The 16025-nt window shown below is 49.8% G+C and overlaps 1 protein-coding gene across 1 annotated transcript; it reads right to left on the bottom strand.

Moving 5' to 3' along the window:
• Positions 1–1627: 1627 nt before the first annotated feature.
• Positions 1628–15390, bottom strand: LOC131287662 (uncharacterized). The gene is made up of 13 exons (XM_058316734.1): positions 15208–15390; positions 14918–15077; positions 11616–11649; positions 7904–8051; positions 6408–7495; positions 6232–6332; positions 5921–6170; positions 5725–5851; positions 5410–5656; positions 4875–5334; positions 4166–4563; positions 2534–4098; positions 1628–2497 (listed from the first exon to the last, which is right to left on the bottom strand). Exons 1-13 carry the CDS (start codon positions 15388–15390, stop codon positions 1628–1630), a joined length of 5631 nt encoding a protein of 1876 aa, XP_058172717.1.
• Between the last annotated feature and the right edge of the window lie 635 nt (positions 15391–16025).

Raw genomic sequence — 16025 nt, 5'->3', positions numbered from 1 at the left:
CAGGAAAAAAACACTCACAACAACTTGTTCAAGCTCATGCTAGTTTCTCTCCCTGGTAAACGTTTCTTGCTGTTGTGCCGTATTGTCTTCTTGTCCTACGTAATTCTTTTACGCGAAGAATAGAATTAGTAAATGGGTTAGTAGATCTTATGCTGCAGGTTTTATGTTTTTTTTTTATTTGTTTTGTAAATATTGTTGTCGTTTATCGCTCGTTTTGTCTTTATTTCCGACACTCACTTTTTTCCGTATTCCCAATTTGTTGGCTTTATTTGAAGCAATCTGGATGCTTCGTGATTGCAAATGCGTATTCAAAAGTGTAAATCCAGCAGCTGGCTTAAGTAATTTTTTACAATAATAATGAAATTTTGATTATAATTTTTGAAATTTCCTCACCAAAACTATTCGATAATTATAGAAAATACCTGATGACCAAAAAGGCAAAGATAGAAATGGTTCAAAATGAAAGCAGCTTTTTAACTGTTCTTTTCCATGTTGTTTTACAGTACACACCGCCATGTTGTTCGTGTAAATTTGTTCGATTTACAAATTTGATTCCTGCAAACGACTTTTCGTGTTAATTATCAGAGGATACATCGTTCGATGGTTGGGTAACCATCGATTAATTATACGCGGGTGAAGGCCAGTGTTACGAATTGTGGCCATTGTTTTTTTTTTAACTTTCACTATACGTCCACTATTCTACGCTACCCTAGCTACTTATCTAACGGTCTATCAATTTTCGAATTCTATCAACGACGTTCGATCGCGCGGGCGGATCACATTCTTTGTGCCATCCGCGGGTCTGTAGTCTATTGTCATTCCATCCAGCATCATCGATGCCCACACACACGTCTGCGGGGGGGAAGAAGGGATGTTTTACGAAGAAAAATGGCTGCTGGGTAACATGCTGAACATTAAACATGGCTTTAGCGAGCTCTAACCATCGGGAGGCGCTCGTTGTAACATTGCAGTTCGTAATATAGTGTAAATAAATAACACGCCATCTTATAACATGCATAACACACACACACGCAAACATACAACCACACACATCTACACATACAAAAAGGCCTACTTCTAGTCGAAAAACGTAACATGTTCGCAAATATATACGTACGTTCCGCAGTAAACACTAGGATAATACTTGTTCTCCTCATCCCCGAACACACCAACCATTTCCGTTCGTTCCATGCACTAAAAATTCTTTTTCTATAACTGTTCATCATACCTACTGCCCCTGGCCTGGCACGTCAACCCATCGGAACCGTAGTTGGTGTAAAACATAATCGAAAAATACTAATTCAACGCCCGTTTCGACTTATTCGCTAGAAAGGGATTCCTTCTTCGTCCGCGTATCTACAGTATAAGCGTATCGTAAATATGTCAAAGGAGGGTTTCGAAGAAGGAAGAAGGGAAGGGGTCCATTAGAAATCCTGGCAAATTGGACTAAGAGTAGATACAGGTAAAACACGCTAGAAAATAGAAGAAAAGAAATTGCGAGCAGTTTGCAAACGCAATCAAAGCTGGACGGCATGTTTCAGAGTGGGAGTAGTTGGGAGTACCATGGAAAGGATAATGGGGAAAAACGGTTCTACTGTTCCATCGGGGTGCTTCCCGAGGTGCTCATTTACTTTCCCTTCACTTTGGTGGCACTGGAGGTAGTCGGTCGCATGAAGCCTCCGGTACGGCGAGCCGCTGCTACTGCTGCGGCTGCCGCCGACGACGCGGCCGATGACTGCTGCCCGACGAGCGCTGACGAGCGTGCCGAAACCGGCGTAGGACTAGCGCCTCCACCAGTGCCCGATCCAGCCAGACTTCCACTGCTGGTGGACTTGCTGCCCGAAGGGAGCCTTCCGCTGGATGGCGCAAGTGAGTGATGATTTTCCTTAAAGCTAGCACTGGCCCCGAGGGATGATTTTGTGGGTGGCTTCCGGGCGACGGCCGTCGGACCGATGCTGGATCCACTCGAGCTGCTACGGCTTGCCGGTGCCCCTCGGTGTCCGATATTGCTCGCCGTGGCCGTGCCCAGGGGACGCTTGGAGGGCGAACTGTTCGCCGAGAGGGTGGTCGTGTGAAGCGCGGACCCAGAGTTAGAGAGCGGTGAAGATTTGGCAGGGGTGCGTAGGGGAGGAGGAACCTTGCGGACGGTATTGGTTGAGACGGCACTGCTCAGCGACGAACGGGACGAGCGAAGGCTCGTACGGGAATTGCTTCGCTCCACGTCCTGCGATAGGCCCGGAGCTGCAAGACGATGGTTTCCAAGCGATCCCAATGAACCTCCCTCGCCGGAAGGGGCCGTACGCCTCATGGACGTCGTCCGACGAGGCAAGAGATTCTTACTACCGGGACTGGAGGTGGTAACCGAGGTGGCCGGTGAGGAAGGTGCCGCCCGAAGCGACCGACTTCGCTCAAGGCTGCTGGCCGGCTGTTGCCCATTTTTCACCATCAACAGACTGGCCATACTCGGGCTGGATCGATGGCCACCGGAAGTTGCGAGCTTGTTGCGCTGAAGACTTCCTCCCGTCGGTACAACGTCCACACTCGTTGCAAGTGACTTTCCACTCGCTGACGTCACTGTAGGCCGTTTACTCTTCGTGTCCGATCCGTAGTCATTGCACGAAGACACACTATCCTTACCCTGGGACGGAGTGTCCGATACAAGGCTTTGCGTTTCCTCGAAACCTTCGTCGTTGAGTTCGTGCGTTGGTGGAGCACCCTTGGCGTTTAGCAGACCATGCTCCTTGGTCGGACTCCATGTTCGTTCCGGTGTAGGAGACTTTAGGCTGCGAATGGCCTCACGCACGTCTTCCTGACTGATGCGGCTTATGGTACGTCCCACTTTGCTTGCTCGGTTCAACACCGCTTCGGCGTGCGTTCTTGGTGAGTCTCGGCCGTGGGTAGCCGAAGGGCTCGATGTCACTGTCGTCGGTGAAGGCGTCGAGGTGGACGAAGATTTCAGTTTATCCTGCCACCGTTTCAACCGTTGTTCCTGTTCCTTGGCACTATCCTTGGTAGTACCGATAGTGGTCGCTCTGGTTCCAGAAACCTGCCCAGTTCTGGTAGTGGTTCCCGAGGGAACCAACAGAGGACTTTGGGCAGCACTGTCCGGGAGTGACTCGGGGGACGGTGAAGCCGTCGTTGTGGTAGCCGTTGTGGTTGTTTCGTTGCCACTACCCGCACCAGCACCCAGGTCAATGGGTCGCTTGAAACGACGCGTTCGACGTGCCGAGGAGAACCGATCGAACTGGCCATCTCCAAGCACCTCGGCACCGAGGGTTTCCGTCGCCGAAGAACCCTTCCCGGAGTCACCGGCCAGCACCAGCGAGTCCTTGGAATCACCGACAGAAGATTCCCCACCGCGGCTGCTCTGATGATGAAGCCGACGGCAAGACGAACCTCCGCTGGATGCGGTAGCGCCACCACCGTTACTCGCTCCGACGTTGACATTCCGCCTGATCGAGGGAGGCGTTTCGATGTTGTCGGAATCGATCTCAATCTTATTGTTTGTCGACTCGTCGTACACGTGATGTGCTCGGCGAGCTCTACGGGGAGGTGGTGCCACGGCCGACGAGGGTGGTGACGTACTGCTACCCGCGTCTCCTGCCCCGACGATCATCTCCGATCCACCCGACGTGGTGCTGGCCGTGCTGGACGATATCGTGGACGGTGTTGCCACGGTATTGCCCTCATTCGGAGGTCGAATGTATATCGATTGCTTTTCGTTGCCGAGCTGCCGGATGTAGATCGATTGCTTGTTGCTTTCATCCACTCCACCGGTGACGTCGTTCGTCGTTTTACCACCGGTTGGCGATGTCGCGGTGCTGTCGGGTAGCGGAGGATTATCCGAACCGCGTCGGATATAGATTTGCAGACGATCCGACGGCGGTCGCTCGCCGAGCGCTTGGATAATGTTCTTTCGCTTGTCCTCCTCCAGGATCGACTGGAGATTGGAGCTGGGATTAGCGCCCTCACGTGATCGTTGCCGGCGATACCGCTGGCCAGCCGCCAACGCGGCCGAGTCTTCACTTTCCGTACTGCTCACGGTGTTGAGCAGAGATTTGCGCCACGTCGACTTATCCGCATCGGAAGAGACCGCACCTGAGGAAAGGTAGAGTTTGCGTTAAAAGAAAACCCAAAGTGCCTCGCGCTATATAAAATGCCCTACCTGTCAAGGCCTCTATCGTGCCAACGACATCCGTCTGCTCGACCGACGTTGCCGGGCGCCAGTTCGGATAGACTCGTTTGTACGTCATCTGCCCACCGAACAGCTGCTGATCCGGGGGCGACGGTGATCCACCACCGCCGTCCGCCGTTGCCACCTGCTGCGAACCGGGCGTGATGATTTTCGGTACATTGGCCGGCTCGGGAGAGGTCACCGTCGGGGGTTTCTCCTCCGGCAGTGGGTCCAGCTTGCTGCCCCGATCGCTCTCGTTGTCCGTTTCGTACGATCGACGGTTGGCGGTGACGCGCTTCAGCTTCTTCTTGTAGTCATCGTTCTGCCGCTCGTCCTGCTCGTTCGCCTGCAGCCAGGACTCGATCTTCTGCCGCCATTCCCTGGAAATTCTGGATCGGTAAGAGAGAGAGCCGCGACCGTGCACGCAACAACCGGCCGGAGAGAGGGTTGCGGTGCAGCAAACGGGCATGGTGTAAAGCGTCATTTGCGTACGTAAGCGAATGATGGTGATGATGCCGATATCGGGTGAGGTGGTCATGAGGCTTAACATTTAAAAGATTGTGCTCCGAAAGGGGTGATAAGAAGGATAAGAATTTCATATCGTCGACAATGTTTGAAATGGAATGTTAAAAGGATAGCGGACAAAAGCAGCAGGCACCACAATAGGAAAGAATAGAGAGGGAGTGAGATAGAGTCGTACCTCGGTTTGTGTTCTTCCACCGCGAGCGGCTTCGATTCGGTCAGTGGTGACGGTGAGCTGGGTCGTTCGCGGTCCGCACCGAACTGGACGTTCAGCAGATCCGGACGCTTCTTGCTGCCACTGCCCGAGCGGGCCCGACGTGCCCAGGATCGATCGAGACTACCATAGGCTGCCGACTTCCGCTCCCGGTTGCTACTCTCGTGCCCGGATGAGCGCAAGAAGTCCATGAGATTACCTTCGTCCTCCTCCGACAGCACGCGACTACGGCGCCTCCGGAGGCTGCCGTTGGGCGTAATATCCGGGGAGGCACATTCATCGCGCATCAACAGTGCGTCGCCATTGCTGTTGAACGATCCGAGCCGTCGGCGGGACATGGCCGGACTGTAACGTAGATCGTACTGTGACGCATCCAGCAGTAGACTTCCTTCCGAATCGGACACTGGTGTTCCGGGTTGGTTAGCTGGAGCGGATGGATAAAAACACACACATATACACAATTAATTACTCTCCTCAGATCAGGTAAAGATCCTCTTACATTGCCTCCTGCGAAGAGTTTCTTCTCGCTGCTTTCGACGTATTAATGCTTGCTCTTCCTGCACCCGTCGCTTCTCGTTGTCCTTGACGGCGTGCTGGAACTTCTCGCTAAAGTTGTGGAATATCTTGAAGCACTCCTCCATCTTGAACGTGCCCACGTCCTCGCAGAAGAACTCCGAGAGCTGAATCCTCATCGCTTCCAACTGCTTCAACGCACGCTGCATCATCACGACATCCTGTTCTGCCGCCTAAAGGACATACAAGAAATGCAAATAAGATAATCTACGGCTAGCTTATTCATCGAGGGTTAACTTACACTGAGGAACTCTTCCATCTGGAACTTGATATCCTCTTCCGTTTTTGGAAGTTCGATTTGTTTCTTAATTTTCTTTATTCGATTATCGATAGCGGTTATCTCGTTACTAATCTGCTCCACAGTCGTCCTGCGCATGGGTAAAGGCAAGGGGTCAGATCCGGTCTATCAAACATCCCCCCCAATCGTGTCTACTTACTTGGTTGCATTCTCCAGCATAGTCAGTTGACACGGGAACTCCAGCAGGGCTGTGTTCTTTTTCTCCGCCTGCAGAGCCACAAAGTGGATCAGGTTCATACCCGGTTTGTTTGCTCGGATATCGGTAAGCTTCTGCAGTGAGGACAGTTTCACACCGGCCGCATTCCCAGCGTACCCTCCCGAGTTGAGGAAGTTCCCTGCCACAACCACCATGTACAGGACTTCCTGAAGGGCTTTATTGTTCATCAGATCTACGAAAGAGGAATTATTTTAATGTCGAATAGGTCGAAGTTAAGGTGAGGAGTAGCTTACCTTCACCAGCGAACAGCATGGCGTTAATGTTAGGCTCCAAGTACATCAGGTTTGCCTTAAATTCTTCCTTCAGTAACATACTTTCGATTCTTAGTTTATAGCTAAAATCAAAACAAAATAGGGTAACAGTTAAATTGTGTACTATTCTGACAGACCAGAAATATGTGGGCACTTACTTAGGCACTTGTACCAGCTGGAGGAGAAACTTTTCCGCATTTCCCAATCGGTTATTGTCGCCATCGAACGCCCGAAGCATCTCCAGCTCGTCCACCTCCGGTAGGAGCTTCAGCAGACCACGCAACTTCTCCGCCCCAATGTCTTCGTGTTCCCCGTTTCGGATCAGCTGAATGATGTCCTCGTTCGACGTCCGGAATTGCTTGAGGAAGATGTTAACGTTCAAGCTGCGCTTCCCATCCAGCAGCGTAATCTCGTTCTCCTTGCGTGACTTGCGCGAGTCGGGAGTGTCCGTTCCGTTGCTACCATCGGCGGAAGTCGACCGGTTGCCCAACTTCGGCGAACCCTGCGTTTGGGTCTGCAGGCAGAACAAGCCTTCCATCTCGTCCCAGTTCAGGTCGGCCATCGGACTGTCCTGATGCGAGTCGGCCACGATGGACCAGATGTTCTGCTTGCCAAGCACCTTCTGGGGTGGAATCTTGTTCCAGTTGATGGTCTTCATTTTCGCACGCGGTACTGGCGTCTCCTGTTGCGGTAGTGGTTTGATGATCTCAACCGGTTCGTCGGGAGTCTTCGAGCGGGCCAACGAACCTCCGCCGGCTGCCTTAACCGAGAGCAGGTTTGGACCGCCAGGGGGGGCCGGCGGTGCCGGCGGAGGTGGACCACCGGCCATGGGAGGCGGAGGAGGTGGTGGCACCCGACCACCTCCCGCAAGCGGTGGCGGTGGTGGTGGCGGCGGAGCTCCAGCGCCGGGTGGTGGTGGTGGCGGAGGCGCCCCCGACAGTGGTGGGGGTGGTGGTGGCGGGGAGAAGGTGGTGCTCGGTGAGGGCTGCAGCGAGCTGCCGATCGAGGGACGTCGTGCCGGACCGCCGCTCAGGTCCCCTCGACAGTGTGGGCAGGTGAAGAACTTCTGTACGCTCGGAGCCCGCAGAAGCCGTGCGGACGCTTCCTTGTCCTCTAGCAATGTAGCACGATGCACAAGCGTTTCGGCCGTGTCCCAGACGATGTCACTGATTTGCTCCTTCGGGTCGATCTGAAGCAGGTGCTGGAGGATGCTTAGAAATGGCGTTGCTTGCGGTGTGCCGGCAACCTGTGCAAACAAACAACAAAATGGACCCATTCAGAAAAGAGAATCACTTCTTAGAACACGCTAAGAAAAGATTGTTTTATTCAGGCAGTATTTGGATTCTATAGTTCCACCATCAATAGTTGACCTTGCTTTCCTTTTGGTGCAAGAAAAGAAGAATCCCATGAGCAAATGGTGCCTACACTAAAGCTAAAGGCGTATACATCTCCAGCGCCTACTAATGAATGTAAAGCCCTGCATGTTAATCTTACTGCAATCTCAGTCGCCGCAGCAGTGCGTTTCAGTTGCATTCAACCTTCCCAGGGAAGGGAAACAGCAGTCGAAAGGGATGTGTTGCACGTTGTTGGCTTATGTAAAATTCATCAAAATCTTCTTTAACTTTTGCTACCGTGCATGATTTCGGGAACCTACCTGTGCTAGAATGGCGTTGAAGACATCAAGATGCGAATTTAGATCGATCCCATCGGGAACCTGGAGGCTCTGGGCTACATCGCATTCCTGCTGCTCGTCGAACACTTCGATCTGGGAGGCGATGTCCGGAACGTTGCTGGCGGTGCGCCTAACCGGAGAGAGTTGTAACAGTAAGTTAGTTAACCATACATCGCTATGGTGTCAAGAGGATTAAAAGTTTTGTTTTCTGTTTCCGAAGGCAACCAAAAAAAGTCCACTCTAGGAAGCGGGATTCCGATGTTCGAAACGAAATACGAAATGGAAGGCCACGGCGGCACGGAGCCACCGTGCGTCCACAGTGGGGTAGGGAAGGAACACATCTACATTTACCACAAATCACGCAATTTTAGTTCTCAACTGTTCGCCAGCCGTATACCGAGGGTGGAGAGCTTCCGACGGCACAGCTCACTTAGCTCCTGTACGATGTTCATAGTGTTATTTTTAGGTTTTTCGTTTTACGCGAACGATGTTTAGTAGGCTCTGGAATGGTTCTAGTTCAATGTACGAAACCGGATACTTTTTACAGATTTTAAAGCGTTGAGCATTAAAGGTCCGCGGGAAGGAGCAACGTAAGTTTTATCACCGAACACGTATTGAGCTACCAAACTGTCATCATAGGTACGATGTCCTTTCGCTTCCCTTACTAAGCACACTGTAATCCTGCCACTTTCCTTCCCTTGTAGTTGCAGATTCGATTTCTTTTTTCGGATTGCGATGGACCAAAATAGTCTACGAGTAGAAAACGACCGAAGGGGATGAGAAAAAGGATGCAGGTCGGACGGAACACGCTTTCGATTATTGGTCCTGGATGGGTTTGCAGCAAGGAATTTCGGGGTCACGTACGGTGGACGGTGGATGTAGTGCTGATTGCCACACACTGTGGTGCCGCAGTCCTTACGGTGACGCTAGGAGCAAACTACTACTACACGCTAGGGCCACCCGACTGGTGCTGCACACCGACGAACCACAATACTATTGTGGATTGGGAGAGTCGCACCGAGGGAGACCGAAGCATTCCAGGACTCTGGGAAGCGGAAACGCCGCAGCATTCTACAGCACTGTATGCGATGCTTTAATGGGCAGTGGATCTCTTTCTGCCCAACGGAAGGGTTCCGTACATTGTACCGAACTATTCGTGGCCGGACGTTGTCGGTGGAGTAATTTTTCATGTACGCGATATTGCATGTCGTAGGTAATTTATACACACGAAATGTATATTTACTGCCGTTTGTTATACTTTTAGGAGGTTACTTCAAACGCATATCCGCGTTTGGGACCAAAATGCGACAGGCGATTAAAACTACGGCATTATTTTTCACACGCGAAAAACATCTGATTACCGATGCGAGCATAAGCGATTGGTGTTTGGTTGAAGTGAGATAAATGCGTACTGCATCGAACATGCCGGTCGCGATGGAAGTCGCGGTAAACGCGATGGAGCACTCGGAGAAAGCCTTAAACCGTGGCTCTCGGCTAGATGATGGCTCTATGTATAACCGCCACAACACACGCGTTCGCTCGAGCACGTGTTGCCGGCGCATGCGGAATCAGCATGGCTCCATCGGCCACATTTCTCTGCTCTGCTGAAATCCCCCCTTTTTTGCTCATACTGCAGATGGAGACTCTCCCAACGTGCTTTGCAAATCATGCTCTTTCTCTTCCTTCGAATTTGTTTGAACGACCTTCACGAGAGGAATCTTCATCGCATCTTGAAAGTCTCGCGATTCAATTTGACAGTTCACGTGTTCGCGTATCTCCAACCAGCTCCAACCTTCCACAAACACCGGCACTTCAGCTTTACCGGCACCCTTTTGATGAGAATCAGTCTGAGGTGGGTGGTTTTTATCACCCCCTTTGGGCCAGTAATGATTCACTGCATATTGACCAACGGTCGATTGTGTCAGTTTGATTTGAACCCCACGTGGCCTAGGGACGTTTGCAACACGCGTTTTACAAGAAAGCATCAATTCTTTGTCGTCTCGTTTTTATTTCTCTTTACACTCTTCAAATCAAATTTCTTCCAACAGTCAAACCACGCCACGCGAAGATGGTGGGCCATTTTGTTGAAGTGTGTTGTGACGATAATTGATCGACCCTACCACCACTATTTGTTTGCATCTTCTTTTACTCCACAACAAACCTTGACCTCCCTCCCTCTCCGCCAAGTTGTGAACTCCTTCCTTTTCTTTTTGATGTCAAGATCGTTCCCTCCATCCAAAGGGGGAAGCTCCAAGTTTCCGCGCCCTTTCGGGGACAAGAAGGCAAGGGAAGGATGAAGCAGAGAGTATTGTTTACAGATTCGAATTCGATAAAAAAGAAATCAATGCAACGCTTCGCTCCTCCACCATCTTATCAGAGCTCGCGCTTTTACAAACGTGACGGGCCAATGGACGGGATTCATATGGCGTCGTTTGGCCTGACCATGATGATGGCAGTTGAGTACCACTGTGTGGTGCCAGAATCCACCGCGAGGTTGTCGGTGTACGGTGATTAGGGGCTTTTATTATTTTTGGGAGGTCTTCTTATCTATCGTACATGCTCCCCGAACGGCGTAGATATGGTGAACAACGGCGCCATCTCGTAGGCCATGTTGAGGTAAGAGCAAAACACAAAAAAAACCAACTGCAGGTTCATACGTCAAGGTAAAAATGAGCACACGACGTTTGTTACATTTGATTGATTATCTCGGTCACCTCGAAAGGACATCAAATGCGCGGAATGTCGTACAAAAATTAAATGCTTTCCATTGGTCTCACTTAACTGCAATGCAAATAGGAGCAAAACCCCAACGTCTATTTGTCACGAATTCACTTCAAAGCTGTAATCACTTTTGCTCGGTGCGTCACTGATTCATTTCCCGTTAGAAAAGTAAAACAATTAATCACTCACGCACCTTCTTATCAAGGACGCTCCGCGGAAGTCCGAACGTGCAACTCCTACACAGAGCGCGGTACTATGTGTTTGTACACTCTACACTTATTGTTGTAAATTGTGATAAAGTCATTCAACGTATTTGACATCACTCCGGGGATCCGCACTTTTCGAGTTCGATTGCTAAATGCACCTTGTTTATCGTCTTCCAAACGGATCTAGTTGTAAATCGGAGGTGGGTGGTTTTAGGACTCACTTTACTACTTCTTCGCCGCAGGACCAAAATATAGGGGACAATAAACCACCCACCGTCCAATTCCGAGCAGGAAGGAACCCCCCATCACAAAGACCCATCGCGGTGTGTCTCCCTAGGCAGCTGGCGATAGCCGTAGCGTTCGCATTGGGGGTTTATAGCTGTCAATATAATCCGATTATCTCGTTGATCTACCTTTACGGTGCTCTCGAACCCGATCGGCTTTCGGCGGCCGTTCGTTTTGTGTATCGAAAAACAATTGGCTCACGTCCGCGACGCGCAGTTTCCGTCGGAGATTGTCAGCACATCAAACGAATATTGGTTCTTATCGTGCTCGGAACGAGGTAGTAAATTGAGGTTCTGCAAAGTGCTTTTGTTCAAACCGCGACACACAACACATTACACTCCCGGTTCCTTTTGGCTTCTGAACTATCGGGCACCGTCGCACGTACGCATTTCGGTTCGAACATCATCATCATCTTCATCGGAGAGCGACGTCCATTTCCATAATCCTTGATGCATCTCGCGATCGCGAAGGGCAATACTCACCTTAAATTATTTAATACTGGTATGAGGTTTAATCCTGCGAGAAAAAATGGTGGCAAAAAAGAATACGTTAGCTCATTCACGTACACAAGTTATATGACAGGCACGAAGTAAATAAAGATTTCCAAGTGTCCTCAATCGATCCGGTGGATTAAGATAGCCCGCGGTACTGCTTGAGATCAGGCGTGTTGAATTGAGTTGCTCAAGAGCTCTATTTCCACTGAATCTTGAATGCATTGCTCCTCCTCGGCTTACCTTCAACTAATTCCTCGTCCTCTAGTTCCTCTTCCAGGGACGAAAGTTCTTGTTTATCTCCATAGTACACAGCGCTGACATCTGGCGTGGTGGCAGTGGTGCAAAAGTCCACCGGTGTACCAAACGATATGGACGCTGCCTGCTGAGGCAGCTGCTGTTGCAACATCACGGCCATCATTTAACCAGGCGCGCAAAACATAACGCGTCCACGTCAAACCCCGTCAAACGATGTGGACACACTGGGGTCCCTCAACTACCAGGCCAACTGATGTTTCACGGCAAAACGAATCTTATCTAATTATTCCCTGGAGTTGATTAAAGTACGATAAGAAGAATTGACTACATCGTGTGTTGATGTGTCCCCACGACTCGCTCCCAAGAGCTCCCAGCAAGTAGCATAGCGAACTATCCTAAATGGTTTCCAACCGTGTTCTCAAGTGCGTTGTCCCGGTTAGGGAACGAACGCGAAGGATTATACCATTACGGCATTTTTTCTGCATTATCAGTGACACACCTTGCCGGTTGCGGTGGGGGAGGATTAACCTGCTTTATTCGCATTCGCAATGTTTTCATCCGATCGGGAAAGGTAGTAAAAGACCGCACCTAGCCTCTCGCATCGAAACTCATCATCGATTTTGTAGATAGTGTGTGCACCTTACCATATCTGCGTTATCAGTTCTATCAGGCTCTTGCGGGCACACCGTTTCTGTATGCGCGGAGTACGTCTGTCTCGCCCTGTTCCATTCGGTGACGACAATACGTCCTCGGCAAGGTCGTACCTACCGAGTAGGTACTATCCCGCTCACGAGACACTTTACCCAACGCGGTCCGACTTTTGGACTCTGCGGAGGCTACCCGGAGTTGGGGAACATTGTCTCGCTAATGATTCTTATCTGGTTGGGCCGATAAAAACGGCCAGTCTGTTTACCCAAAATAATGGACAAAACTGTTCGCAATCAGCGGTTTCTTCTAACCGGTGATTCATTAAGATATCCGGCAAGCGGTCTATTCGATCCGACCTCAAGTTGATGTCCGTAAAAGCTAAACCGTCCATGTGCCATTGGCCCGTAGATTTATATCAATAAGATCTGTAAATGATCGCCTGGACGGGGTTTCCGCGGTCATGCATTACCAACTGTCCAAACAACGTTTACGCCGATCGGGGTGCCTAACAACTCAAATGGACCTGAAATGGGCTGTTCGGCTGCAATAGATCAGTTTGGGTCCCTGGTCCGGTCGAAATCGATATCGGTAGATCGGTTGATTTTTATACGCCAAGGGTAGGAGGATAATCGGCCGGTATATGGAGTTGTCAGACATTCCAAGAATTCGTAGCACCGTTTTTGGAGGCAAGTTCGTGTAACATGTTAATTACACTGCAACCTGGTTTCGCAAGATTTCCAACGAAACGGGTCCACGGTGGCAAATGCTCGGTAATTCCACGTATATTGGAAGGATTTAATCGTGTGCTACCTGCCTGTCCAGACCGGAGTTGGCTAGCATTCCCCGATCGTCGGGCGTTCGGTGAGCCAGTATAATCCTTAAGTGACAAGCACAAATTTATCTTACTCCATTATTTGCCACCTTAACCTGCCACGGATCGCTCGGTTGGGCTTCAGTTGGGTCGGTGGCTTTTTGACAATTCGTAGAACCCTCGAATGGAGCGCCCTGGCGGTGGCATACACGACGATGCATAAGTCATGTATCAGTGTCAAGCCATGCCAATTGGTCTGGCTGTTTTATTGTAAGCCTGTAGAGTAACTGACGATCGCCGCACCAGTTTGTTTTGGGAACCGGTACCACGTTCTAACAAAAGTTCCAAATGCAGGAGAGCAAGCTCATAGGCCTCGGCGAGAGAACCAGTCCGGTGGTTGTGTTAACAACCTCCAGCGTCCTGATAGAAACCGATCTCCAGGCCTCCTCCGTCCAACTGCTATCGCTTGTCTGTCCACCTGCCATCGATACGGTGGATATCGGGGTGTACGCGCGCCGCTGCTACGTGGCTATGGGATTAGGATCAATTTATCACAATTCTCGACTGGGGCAAAATTTTAGTCCGACACGATAGCGATGTTTACGAGCCCTCCGTTGCCGAGGAATTTAAAAGCCGCTAACGTGCTCAGGTGCCATTCTACTTGTGTTTAGCGTCGTTTGCCTTTCGAAGCCGGCACATGATTTATACGACGATAGGGTGTATGGGGACGGAATATATTACGTTTGCAATGAGTCGATTTAAAGAGAGTTTCTTTTTTTTAATTTACCAACTAATCTAAGGAGTTGTCTCAAAAAGCTATTCTTTTAAGGACTTTAGAATCATATATAGTGGGTTCTATATTTATTGAAATGTTTCCCAGTTGGAAATCAAGATTGAACTTGTTTGCAAGCTGGCGTTTTCCTCTTTACATATACTGATGCACAGCTTGCTTGATTTATAATATTTTACATAGCCTACTTATTGCGATATTGTTATGTGCACTACACCTACGTTGTTTTTCAATAAAACATATTATACTTGGCTAGTATTCAATGGATTGATAGCGATCGATACACGATCACAATTCATTTTACAATCAACTCAAACTAGGCCCGGCAATGCAAATTATGAAGTTGATGCACGTATCAGAGCCCATCATGCCCCCCATCTCCTATCAATGTACTCTTCTTATACTTCGGCACGTACATTTTATAAAAAAAGACCGTTTTCGCCAAAGGAATGGTTGTGTGTTATGTAAAACAAAATACTTCACACGAAATAACTTTTCACATGTCCTTTATCCAGATTCTTCCACTTAGGAGTAATAAATCATATTCTTTCCAAAAACGTGCGCAACCTTCCTAAACGGATTTGGTATGATGCGAAAAAAGATGATCACCGATGTGCCGACCGAACGCCATTCTTCCACATATACCCATGGGACGTGTTTGGCATGCGGAGGTTCGCACGCCGAAGGGATCTCCCCGAAAATTGGCGGTTCTGTTACTTTTTTTTCCTGGCCATAAATCTTCTTCATCGGCCAGTGTGTGTGTGTGTGCGTGTGTGATATACTCACCGATAAACTCGTTGCGCATTCGTATCCGATCCTTGAGCGAACCGGCCGAAATGATGACGCAGTTGACGAACGCCAGCAGCGCTATTTGGTACTCGACCGTGGTCGCCTTGTCCAGCTCGGACACGACCAGGTGCAGTCGATATCGTTCGTTTTTGATGGTCTGCACAAAACAAAAAGGGACAAACAACAATGGATTAAGTAAGAGGATAATTCGACGCAAGTGACATTTTGCAAACGTTAACTTTTTGGCGGGAGGTTAAGGAAGGTTAAGAGGTTTTTAATGCGCTTACCTTGTAGTGCTCGAGGGTTTCGATGGCACGCTTGTACCCGTTGGCACTGAAGGCGCAGAGCGTCGACAGGAGCTCGAAGATTTGCTTCTTAACCGTGACATTGTTGGTGTCGAGCGCCAGCCCCAGCTTGTTCACGTAGTCGTTGTTCTCGATGATGTACTCGAGACCGATTCGGGCGTCCATCTTGGCGTCCAGTGGCAGCTATACTCGCGGCGCTCTCGGGATTCTGCGAATGAGTAACGATTGCCCGCCCACGTGGAGCGGGCAGAAGACAGAGGGTGGCGTTAATTATTTTCTAGTTCAATCACGCTTCCCTCTCGGGCTGGTGTTTGGTAGGTTGCTGCCGTCATGACAACACGCATCGGATCGAAGTGCGAGTTGGTGGGCCAATAAATTAGGACCCAGTTAGGGCTCGAAGGGCAACGAAATAGAACCAACACACAGCGGATGACCGCACACGATAGCGTGTCGCGTTCTATCGACATTGCGTGATCTTGCGAGCCCACGCTCACACAAACGGCAGCAACACAAAACGGCGGCAGGGCAGCATAAATAGCCTCAAGTGTGCCGACGACGCCGGCCACGGATGACAAGCGAAGCTGATCACACTAGGGCGAGTCGTAAGTCAATGGACCATGCATAAATCATCGTAAAACATTGTCCTGTTGTCGTTGGGCCCTTTATGAGGTTCTCTTTCTTCTATCTCTCTTTTTGTCCCATGTCTAAGAAGGAATTCCTCCCCGATGTTTATGTTTTTTCAACATCTATAAGAATTTTATATCTGTTTAAAGAATTTATATAGGAAATTGTAAGTTATA

The sequence above is a fragment of the Anopheles ziemanni genome, chromosome 3 (assembly GCF_943734765.1).
Source record: "Anopheles ziemanni chromosome 3, idAnoZiCoDA_A2_x.2, whole genome shotgun sequence".
NCBI lineage: Eukaryota > Metazoa > Arthropoda > Insecta > Diptera > Culicidae > Anopheles > Anopheles ziemanni.
Note: the sequence above shows the minus strand (reverse complement) of the source record. Positions and strands in the feature narration are given on the sequence as shown.